The sequence below is a fragment of the Neofelis nebulosa genome, chromosome 7, assembly GCF_028018385.1.
Source record: "Neofelis nebulosa isolate mNeoNeb1 chromosome 7, mNeoNeb1.pri, whole genome shotgun sequence".
Taxonomy (NCBI): Eukaryota; Metazoa; Chordata; class Mammalia; order Carnivora; family Felidae; genus Neofelis; species Neofelis nebulosa.
This window is the reverse complement of record NC_080788.1, coordinates 20,527,234-20,539,470: the sequence shown is the minus strand read 5'-3', so window position 1 is coordinate 20,539,470 and position 12,237 is coordinate 20,527,234. Positions and strand designations below refer to the sequence as shown.

The following is a 12,237-nucleotide window of genomic DNA, read 5'->3' as shown; positions in this document are numbered from 1 at the left end:
AAGAAAGTATATTCTGTTGCTTTGGGATGCAGAGTTCTAAATATATCTGTCAAGTCCATCTGATCCAATGTATCATTCAGGGCCCTTGTTTCTTTATTGGCTGTGTGTCTAGATGATCTATCCATTTCTGTAAGTGGTGTGTTAAAGTCCCCTGCAATGACCACATTCTTATCAATAAGGTTGCTTATGTTTATGAGTAACTGTTTTATATATCTGGGGGCTCCGGTATTTGGCGCATAGACATTTATAATTGTTAGCTCTTCCTGATGGATAGACCCTGTAATTATTATATAATGCCCTTCTTCATCTCTTGTTACAGCCTTTAATTTAAAGTCTAGTTTGTCTGATATAAGTATGGCTACTCCAGCTTTCTTTTGGCTTCCAGTAGCATGATAAATAGTTCTCCATCCCCTCACTCTCAATCTAAAGGTGTCCTCAGATCTCAAATGAGTCTCTTGTAGACAGCAAATAGTTGGGTCTTGTTTTTTTATCCATTCTGATACCCTATGTCTTTTGGTTGGCGCATTTAATCCATTTACATTCAGTGTTATTATAGAAAGATACGGGTTTAGAGTCATTGTGATGTCTGTATGTTTTATGCTTGTAGTGATGTCTCTGGTACTTTGTCTCACAGGATCCCCCTTAGGATCTCTTGTAGGGCTGGTTTCGTGGTGACAAATTCCTTCAGTTTTTGTTTGTTTGGGAAGACCTTTATCTCTCCTTCTATTCTAAATGACAGACTTGCTGGATAAAGGATTCTCGGCTGCATATTTTTTCTGTTTAGCACACTGAAGATATCGTGCCAAGCCTTTCTGGCCTGCCAAGTTTCAAAGGAGAGATCAGTCACGAGTCTTATAGGTCTCCCTTTATATGTGAGGGCACGTTTATCCCTTGCTGCTTTCAGAATTTTCTCTTTATCCTTGTATTTTGCCAGTTTCACTATGATATGTCGTGCAGAAGATCGATTCAAGTTACGTCTGAAGGGAGTTCTCTGTGCCTCTTGGATTTCAATGCCTTTTTCCTTCCCCAGTTCAGGGAAGTTCTCAGCTATAATTTCTTCAAGTACCCCTTCAGCACCTTTCCCTCTCTCTTCCTCCTCTGGGATACCAATTATGCGTATATTATTTCTTTTTAGTGTATCACTTAGTTCTCTAATTTTCCCCTCATACTCCTGGATTTTTTTATCTCTCTTTCTTTCAGCTTCCTCTTTCTCCATAACTTTATCTTCTAGTTCACCTATTCTCTCCTCTGCCTCTTCAATCCGAGCCGTCGTGGTTTCCATTTTGTTTTGCATTTCGTTTAAAGCGTTTTTCAGCTCCTCGTGACTGTTCCTTAGTCCCTTGATCTCTGTAGCAAGAGATTCTCTGCTGTCCTGTATACTGTTTTCAAGCCCAGCGATTAATTTTATGACTATTATTCTAAATTCACTTTCTGTTATATTATTTAAATCCTTTTTGATCAGTTCATTAGCTGTTGTTATTTCCTGGAGATTCTTCTGAGGGGAATTCTTCCGTTTGGTCATTTTGGATAGTCCCTGGAGTGGTGAGGACCCGCAGGGCACTTCCCCCGTGCTGTGGTGTATAACTGGAGTTGGTGGGCGGGGCCGCAGTCCGACCTGATGTCTGCCCCCAGCCCACCGCTGGGGCCACAGTCAGACTGGTGTGTGCCTTCTCTTCCCCTCTCCTAGGGGCGGGATTCACTGTGGGGTGGTGTGGCCCGTCTGGTCTACTTGCACACTGCCAGGCTTGTGGTGCTGGGGAGCTGGCGTATTAGCTGGGGTGGGTAGGCAAGGTGCACGGGGGCGGGAGGGGCAGGCTTAGCTCACTTCTCCTTAGGTGATTCACTTCAGGAGGGGCCCTGTGGCAGCGGGAGGGAGTCAGATCCGCTGCCGGAGGTTTGGCTCCGCAGAAGCACAGAGTTGGGTGTTTGCGCGGAGCGAGCAAGTTCCCTGGCAGGAACTGGTTCTCTTTGGGATTTTGGCTGGGGGATGGGCGGGGGAGATGGCGCTGGCGAGCGCCTTTGTTCCCCGCCAAGCTGAGCTCTGCAGTCCGGGGGCTCAGCAGCTCTCCCTCCCTTTGTCCTCCAGCCTTCCCGCTTTCTGAGCAGAACTGTTAACTTCTGACCTCCCAGACGCTAAGTCGCGCTTGCTGTCGGAACACAGTCCGTCTGGCCCCTCCGCTTTTGCCAGCCCGACTCGGGGGCTCTGCTTGGCCGGCGAGCCGCCCCTCCGCCCCGGCTCCCTCCCGCCAGTCCGTGGAGCGCGCACCGCCTCGCCGCCCTTCCTACCCTCTTCCGTGGGCCTCTCGTCTGCGCTTGGCTCCGGAGACTCCGTTCTGCTAATCCTCTGGCGGTTTTCTGGGTTCTTTAGGCAGGTGTAGGTGGAATCTAAGTGATTAGCAGGACGCGCGGTGAGCCCAGCGTCCTCCTACGCCGCCATCTTCCGGAACTCGTTCTAACGTTTATTTATTTTTGAGACAGAGACAGAGCATGAACAGGGGAGGGGCAGAGAGAGAGGGAGACACAGAATCTGAAACAGGCTCCAGGCTCTGAGCTGTCAGCACAGAGCCCGACGCGGGGCTCGAACTCACGGACCGCGAGATCGTGACCTGAGCCAAAGTCGGCCGCTTAACCGACTGAGCCACCCAGGCGCCCCTACATGGAGTTTTTACAATACAGTACTATGAATATATTTTGTCTTCCTTATGATTTTCTTAATAACATCTTTTCTAGCTTAGCTTATTGTTAGAATAAAGTATATAATACATGGGACATACAGAATGCATGTTAATGGATTATTTATGTTATTGGTAAGGCTTCTGGTCAACAGTAGGGTATTATTAGTAGTTAAGTTTCTGGGGAGTGAAGTTATACGTGGATTCTCGACTGCATAGAGGGTTGATGCATCTAACCTCTGCAATTGTCCAGGGCCAACTGTAATTACATTTCATTAATATAAACTCATTACTGAGATGAAATATCAGTATACCAAAGTCCAGTCCACGACCTTCCAATGTACCCTCCAGAAGGCAAAAACCAGAAACACAGTCCTTGAAGCTGAATAAACTATTACACCAGAACACATGCTCCTCCCTGGAATGGACCTTCCGTAAACCTCAATTTACCTCTTTCTCTTAACCTCAATGTCAAATACCTTCCCTCGGGGGATACTAACACATTTCACTTTTGAGATAAAGTCAAATAGGAAAGATCATCAAAAAGAAAGAAATTAATTCTGCAGATGTTAACTGCACCTGGGTAGTGTTATTTTTCCTTGCTTGAACTGTGTACTCACTTGAGCCAGATCAACTCTTGCATCGAATAAGGCAGGGAATGAACGAATTATCAATAATTTTAAAACGTATTCATCATGATAAAGAGATAACTCTACTTGCCAACTTTTCCTTATAGCTGAAATAATCTATTTCTATTTCTGGGATACTGAAAGCAATATTACATGAAGTAAAGCTTTTTGTCTGTCACATTCTACAGATATTTTAACCTCTTCCACAACCACAGAGACTGATTCAGAAAGCAAACATATTTTATGACATGCCAAATTTATTAGTTATTGGACTATCCTTCAGTAATGACAATGTTTAATACCATAAAAAAGAACCTGATGAAATTCCAATTTCCATTTTTATATTCCAACAAGTAATTCAAATTTGCTTCTCAACTCAGTGTTTCACTTTTGAAAAGCAATTTGCTTTATTTTAAACTATAATTATGTTTCCTTCAGTCATTTTAATTGTTAGGTTTACTTAACAAAAATTTACTGTCTTTTTATTCCTTTTCTCAGTTATTGCTTTGTCTTCTGATAGATCACGTTTCACCTTCTGATGTCTTGTGTGATAAAATGGTAAAGAACACTTTCAGGCAAAATCAAGTATAATTATTTTAATAAGAGCAATTATTAAAATAAAAAAATAGAGTATCCACATTTACTGAACTTTTGTTTCATGAACTATAGATAAAAGATGCAGAAGTCTCATCCTCAAGAAAGAAAGGCCTTGTTACCACTGTTTGAAACAGGTATGGTTACTGGTACTTTTACAATTCAGAAACTGTCAGAGCTCAAAGGGAAGAAGTGAACACATCTGGTCTACTAAACATCGTAAATATCCATTCACTGGCCACTGAACCCTACAATACATAAATTTGAAATTTTCTTATTGCAAAGAAAATTCTATGTCCTTTATAGCACTGCAGTATCTCTTATGGAGTAAGACAATATAATAGCAAAGGACAGTGGGGGCTGACAGTGCCCGTGTGTTCCTCTAAAAACATGCATGAATGTACCACATACCCACAGGAAAACCTGTCATCTGGCCTGGAATATATATACACACATATATATGTGTGTACATATATATATGTGTGTGTACATATATATACATGTGTATACATGTATACATATATATACATGTGTGTACATATATATATATACACAAATATACACACACACACATATATATGTATGTGCGTGTGTGTGTGTGTGTATATATATATATATATATATATATATATATATATATATCAACTAATGTTAATCACTTAGAATAGAAAGCACCAGGATTAACTAAACCAGGATCTGTCCTAACAATATCAAAGTAACACTATTTTCTGGCACTTCCAGGAAGTTGGGTGTCTGGGATTAATCAATACTCAGATCTCTACTTATGCCAACCTGTGGATTTGAAAATTCCTAAGACATTTACATTAACAGTCCACTGAACTTAATTTAATTTTTATTGTAGAGTTCAGGGAGTATTTCTTTATCTTGGTCTTTGAATCAGAATCATTTATTATAAATGTTTCAAAAGGATACCAGTTAACAAAGCGTTCTGATTGGTAACCTGTTGGATAAACCAGTTTTCATTATTAAAAAAATGCTCACAACAAATAAGACTGTTGTGTTTTTTATGAAAATAAAAATAATGGAATCAAAATTTTCATATTTTTTGAAAAATAAAAAAAAATTAATGAACAGTCCACTTACAGTGAGTTCACAGAAATCGATGCTATCAAGGCTTTTGCTTCTGTGGAGTCTCCCTTTTATTCGTCTTAAAGAAGGTTTTCCTTGGCTGACGCTAGAAGTAGCACCATTCGGATTTTCAGAGGATGGCGTTACCCTGAAAGAAGAGGAAAAGTTTAATTTTTTTAGGTTTACAGGGAAACACATTTCTCGGGTATGAAATAAGTATTTACTTGAGGACAGCGTTGGAAACCTCAGGCTCCTTTTTTTCAACCAAGAAGCTAAGAACCACAGCCGAGTTACCTCCCATCAGATATCCTTTCTAAGTATTTCTCAGCAGTTTGCTGGTTTAGAAATTTTTCTTGACAGGGTTCAAACGTTTCTACATTAAGATTTACTAAAAGTCAACGCTGTGACCATCAAAGAAGCAATTAAAGTCAGACTGAAGTTTCCTAGGTAACTGGGAGGTATCTGCTTCCTGCTGGGTAGTTCTTTATATGGAGCGCTCAGCCCAGCGCCTGGCACGCCCAGTGCAAGTCAGCTCTCCTTGTGTACAACCACAGGCACCGTTCAGCATGCTTTTTTAATCAGGAAAATTACTTTAAAAATTTTAAACATTGACAGTCAACATTCAGTTCACCATGATTACAGAACAACGAAAATACAGATAAAAAGAAGTGGTAAATAATCTAAGTTATCTACAGATGCACATCAGCATACATGCTTGTATATGTATACACACACTCAAGACTGTCATGTGTTCAATCGTTTCTGTGCCACTTCTGCTGGCAGCCTTAGCAGGTGCCCTGGGGACCTGGGAGGAAACTGCTTAGTGGATTATCGTCTTAGAGATAACAAAGGTTTTAAGTAGTAAGGCCGACTGGTAAGTATGGCTTATCAAAATCAGTTTCCTTATTTTATGGTCAGGTTTCCTGCTTGTATACATCCTATGTTCATATACTTTTCAACTTTCCTGACCTACTTAATATTTTGTATTTAAGATTTTGTTGTCTGAAAAAGATCAAATAGGCCTCTTGTTGCTTGACAAGAACACAGAGAATGAACTATCAGCAAAGTAAATTTGACTTCTATAATAAGATGGGAGTAAATATCATAAAATAGAGTATTCTAGGTATGACTGCATTTAAAGTAAAAGTGCCATATCCCTATAGTTATGACATTTAAAGAGTATGAAAAGATACAAAAGTGAAAAGTAAAGCCTTCCTCTCCCCCCCATCCCAAATCCCCATCTCTTTTTTTAACTGATTACTTATTTTGAGAGAGAGAGCACAAGTGTGCACACGCATGCATAAGAGGCTGGAGAAGAGGGGAAAGAATCCCAAGCAGGTTCCACGCTCAGTACAGAGCCTGATTCAGGGCTCAATCTCACAGTGAGATCATGACCTGAGCCGAAATCAAGAATTACTTAACCAACTATTTCAGGGGTCAGACACTTAACCGACTGAGCCACCCAGGCACCTCTCCCCACCCCTTTTTCTAAGGACAATCACCATTAACAGTTCTTTGTATAACCTCCCAAATAAATGTTCTTGCTTATCCACATATGTGTTAATCTCCTTTCAAAACTTTTCAGCAAAGTGACCAAATTGTTCACATTGTCCTGCACCTTACTTTTTCACTTAATTTTCTTGAGGCTCTTCCCATAATAACCCAGCTCTATTTCATTTGTTTAATGGCTAAACAGTATTCCATTGTATAGGTGTATCACAATTTATTCAACCACTCCCCTACCAATGGGTATTTAATTTAGTTTCTAAATGTTTGCTATCAAATTATAAAGCAATGAACATATCTTACATCTTTGGGTGCAAACACAGTATTTACTTAGGAAAGACTCCTAGAAGTAAAATGCAGGGTCAGAGGTTTCTAGGTATTGCTAGGCACTGCTTTTCAAAATAGCTTTAGCAATTTACACTTCCATCAACAGTATACAAGAATGTTCCTATGGGGGGGGGTGGGGGGCAGTTGTCCTTAAATATAAGGGTGATTTAATAATTTTATTTTATTATTTTATAACTCAACTTTTTCATGTCCTTCATTATATTTGTCTTGCTGAATTGCTGCTTTCTGTAAAAAAAAAAAAAAAAGACCATTACACAGTCCCAACGTGAATATGGATCTGACAACTGACCTTTATACATTGGTTTTTCCTTTATATATTTCAAATCTGTTTCATTAGATGCCTTAATGTTTATAATTCATATCTTTTTAGGGATTTAACCTTTTATCATATTAAAAGTCTCTGTTGGGGCGCCTGGGTGGCTCAGTCGGTTGGGCGGCCGACTTCGGCTCAGGTCATGATCTCCCTGTCCGTGAGTTCGAGCCCCACGTCGGGCTCTGTGCTGACCGCGCAGAGCCTGGAGCCTGTTTCGGATTCTGTGTCTCCCTCTCTCTCTGACCCTCCCCCGTTCATGCTCTGTCTCTTTCTCTCTCAAAAATAAATAAACGTTAAAAAAAAAAAAAAAGTCTCTGTTTCTGGGTGCCTGGGTGGCTCAGTTGGTTGACCGTCTGACTTCGGCTCAGGTCATGATCTCGCGGTCTGTGAGTTCGAGCCCCGCATCAGGCTCTGTGCTGACAGCTTGGAGCCTGAAGCCTGTTTCAGATTCTGTGTCTCCCTCTCTTGGCGCCCCTCCCCCACTCATGCTCTGTCTCTCTCTCTGTCAAAAATAAATAAACATTAAAAAAAATTTTTTTTAACCTGTTTCAATTAAAGATTTTACCTTAAATGCTATTTTGTCTAATAATTTCCCCACCTATATTTTTAAGTGTTTTTAAATGTTTATTTATTTTTGAGAGACGGGGGAGGGGGGAGAGAGAGAGAGAGAGAGAAGACGGAGTGTGAGTGGGGGAGGGCACAGAGAGAGGGAGACAAAGAATCTGAAGCAGGCTCCAGGCTCTGAGCTGTCAGCAGGACTCAAACTCACAGACTGTGAAATCATGACCTAAGCCAAAGTTGGACACTTAACCAACTGAGCCACCCAGGCGACCCCCACATCTACATTTTTATATTACCCTTTTCTTGGCTTATCTTTTTCTGTGCTCGTATTTTCAACCTTGACAAGTATCTGCCTGTCTCTCCCCACCCCTCCTCCTTTAACTTATACTTTAACTTTTGTTAAAGCGTGTAGCTGGACTGTTTCTTCTTTTTAGTGTTATTATTATTATTTTTTGAGACTGAGAGAGCACAAGTAGAGGAGAGGTAGAGAGAGGGGACACAGGATCCAAAGCAGGCTCTGAGCCGATACAGGGCTCAAACTCATAGACTCTGAGATCATGACCTGAGCGGAAGTTAGATGCTCAACCAACTGAGCCACCCAGGGGTCTGTTTTCTTTTTTACTAAATCTAAGAATAAGTATCTTTTGAGAGAAACTGAATCCATTCAAATTTATTCATGTTTAGATCTATTCCTGCCATGTTCTTTTACAGTTTGTGGTGGTTTTTTATTTTGTTGTTGTTATTGCTATTGTTGAGAGACAGAATGTGGGTGAGAGAGAGGGGCAGAGGAAGAGGGAGAGAGAGAATCTTAAGAAGGCTCCATCCTACATGCGGCTCTATCTCACAACTGTGAGACCATGACCTGAGCTGAAATCAAGACACAATTTTGGTTTGTTGTTGTTGTTGTTGTTGTTCTGTTTGGTTTGGTTTAGTTTGGTTTTGTAGTTACTTATTTTGAGAGAAAGGGAAAGAGAGAGTGTGCAAGCAGGGGAGGGGCAGACAGAGAGGAAGAGAGAGAATTCCAAGCAGACTCCATGCTGTCAGCATAGAGCCCAACTCGGGACTGGATCTCATGAACCGTGAGATCATGACCTGAGCCAAAATCAAGAGGTGGCCATTTAACCGACTGAGCCACCCAGGAACCCCTGGTTTGTTTTTGTTTTTGTTTTTTTTTAATTTAAATGCTTTCTTCTTTCCTACTTTTCCTATTTCCATATTTTTCCTACCTTTTTAGTATGACTGAGTTTTCTTAGTCTCTACCCACCCCTAGACCTTCTCCCTTCCAATTAGTAATTTCAAAGTCCTACATCTTATTAGGGCAACTCTGACTCTAGCTAACTATACACACATATAATATTTACATATTTATATGCATGTAGATACATATATACATACATAAATATATATGTACATACATATATATTTAATCTGAAATATTTCTATCAACATCTAGGGTTCATTGGTATTCTCATCTCCTCTCACACAAGAAATGACATTTAACACACCTTCATTTCTCTTCTTTTACAGCACTATTACAACCCTACCAAAAGCCCTACCTTTTCTTGGAAATAGTTTCAAGGTCTCCTAACTTCTCTTTCACACTTTTGATCCCTTTGTTCTTTTGGGATTCTTTAGCTTACTCCTCCAGATTGCTAACTTGCTTTTCAATTTTGTCAATTCAGCCATTTTCTTTCACTTCAGTGAGTCAAGTTTAAATTTCTAAAGTGTCTAGTATGCTTTTTTTTTTATTAATACAGTACTCTCTTGCATCTTTCTGAAAATAACCATGTTAATCCAAGGTTTTTCTATTTTCTCAGGGATTAGTTCTTTTGTTTGTTGAGTATGGTAATTCTGTTAATACTGGCTTCCTCCAACTGTTTGGTGATTTTTACTGCCCACTTATATTTGTATTCTAGAACATCTGTTTCCATACTGCAGCATTTACCATGGCCTACCTTTGGAAACTCTGGCAGGGAGACGGGACATGCTGCTGGGACATGCAACTTCTCTTCTGGGTCAAAGGATTCAGTAGCCATCTTGGGTACAGTCTCCCTGGACCAAGAGCCCACATTCACTGCTTTAGTAAGCAAGAAAGCCACACTGCTGCCCACAACTTATCACAAATTAGTGAGGCAAAGGGGTCAACCAACCTAGTGCATTGAATCTGATTAATTCCCCAAATGTCCTCTGCTTCTTCTATCCCTGAATGCTGCTTCAAGCTATCAACCTCTCTTTGTGCAAAAGTCCTATAGGCAGTGGTTCCTGCAAGGCTTTTCTCTTAGTAGACTCATCCGATCTACTAAGTACATTTCAGAGATTCCTCAAAAATGCTGGTCCACTGATGGTATTCATTGTTGTTTGCTCAGATTGTTATTATTTTTCTTGTGGCTTTTTAAATTAATATATTTGTTATTTCACTGAATTGCCAATGAGAACACCTTTTAAGTCACCTCCCAGAATAAAACTCTGATGATGTCTCTTTCATTATTTTCAATACAAAAAAAAGTGGTATGCTGTACAGTTTTGTTCCCTTCTCTGCAGAGTAAAAGCTTCCATGAAAACAAAGAATTTCACTTAAGAAAAGAGGGCATATAGGAAAAAAAATAGTTGTACAACATTGTATAAGTCATAAATTTTCTTTGTCTCCTTTCTCCCACTTAACTTTGATAGCACTGATTATGTGGCATAATCATATTACAAGATATTAATATAAGCTTTTCTGGCAAAAGACATCTGTCACAAATTTTCCTCTCATTTGACTTAGAAAGACATCACTATTTACCTTTTTTCCAAATCTAAAATCTATGAGAAGAATTTACATATACCAAATTTATAAATGACAGCCAAGAAATTTATCAGACTTACCTCAATGTAATACTGAGGCCAGTGACAATGTAAAACAGAAAAAAAAAAAAACCATCCTAAATATAACTAGAAGGATGGCTTTTTCCCCTACCAGGATCATAATAAAAACATTTATTAAGGAGTAAAGCTGAATTGGGCATAGCAGGCGAACAACAGGTCTGTACCCACCCTACCCACAGACTTGGCAGAAGGAAGGTGCCTTGTCTACACATAGAACCAGGCTCCTACCCAGTAATTTCAGTAACTGTAAAGTTTTGACCAGGTCTTTGTGAAGCTAGGAGGTCAACTGTTAAAAAGCATATGATTTGGTAATGACCCCCTTTTCTTTGGTGGGAAAAAAAGAAAAGGAATAAACACAGTTCCAGGTAATAAATAGAATGGTGGGGTACCTGGGAGACTCTGTCGGTTAAGTATCTGACTTCGGCTCAAGTCATGATCTCACAGTTCATGGGTTTGAGCTTTGCATCAAGCTCTGCACTGAATGGTGCAGAGCCTGGAGCCTGCTTTGGATTCTGTCTCTCCCTCTCTCTCTGCCCCTCTCCTACTCATGCTCTTCCCCACCCCCAAAATAAACAAACATTAAAAAAAAAGAAAAAACAATACAGACTGTTAATCATAGAGATAGCGAATATTTCAGTAGTAACTCATGTGGAAATACTTACTTAATCTGAGTGATACAGTGCAATTTAGTTTTATAGTTTCTCTACTTCTATGCAGCAACAGTTGTTATCTAGTCCATATGTGATATACAGTTTGACATCGCCTGAAGAAGGATGTTAACAAGAGAACTTATTTGTTAACATCAATGAAGATGACAGCATTTGTTTGGGAGGGTAAATAACAAATCATAGGTAAGCAGAAGGGGTCTTGAAGTTTAGGGAATTTAAGATGTCACTACTCCTTTGTTTTACTACAGTTTTTGACAATTAATATTTGTCCTGGGGCAGGGATATGTGCGTTCAAATCGTTTTCTGCTGGACATTCATAAGAATATAGAGGTATAGGGGCACCTGGGTGGCTCAGTCGGTTAAGCATCTGACTCTTGATCTCTGTTCAGGTCTTGATCTCAGGGTCGTGAGTTCAAGCCGCATGTTGGGCTCCTCACTGGGTGTGGAGCCTACTTAAAAAAAATAATAATAATACAGAGGTATATTACAACTCAGGTAAGAAGGGCTGTACTTGGATACAAAACACCCACCAAGGACAGTTCTTCCTGATCTGGAGTATAAGGAGTATTTTTTAGTCCCAGGGCCCCACTCTCCTTCAACCTGATGGTGTGGTCTGAACTGAATAAATCAGACTTTGGAGTTCATTTCCTACATATTTAGGAGAACGGCCCTTGATGGTAGGGAAAATAAAGTTAGTAACTGAGATACAGGAATCTTATTTTCCCTTGAACTCTGGGGAAATCAGTATTTAGCTTCCAATGAAGTTTTTTCTTTTCCTAATTCCGAATTCCATTTAATCATCCCTAGGGGATTACTGGGAAGAAAATTTCTGCTTCTCTCCAATCCCTTCATATTTTCCCACCATGTTTTTGTGGGCATGGCTGGCATGCTTGAAAGGCAGAAGCCCAGGGTCCACCCTCTCACTTTGTTTATAACTCGGGAGCTTTGGCTCACAATCATTTTTGACCAAGGTTCACTTGGAACAAACAACT

General features: G+C 40.1%; 1 protein-coding gene across 8 annotated transcripts in view; it reads right to left on the bottom strand.

Moving 5' to 3' along the window:
* TJP1 (tight junction protein 1) overlaps positions 1–12,237 on the bottom strand; it is a 375,977-nt gene that overhangs the window by 233,073 nt on the left and 130,667 nt on the right. For all 8 annotated transcript variants that reach the window (XM_058736789.1, XM_058736790.1, XM_058736791.1 and 5 more), the window contains one exon: positions 5,000–5,132. In XM_058736789.1, the coding sequence (XP_058592772.1) occupies positions 5,000–5,132 (133 nt within the window). The remainder of the gene's footprint in view (positions 1–4,999; positions 5,133–12,237) is intronic.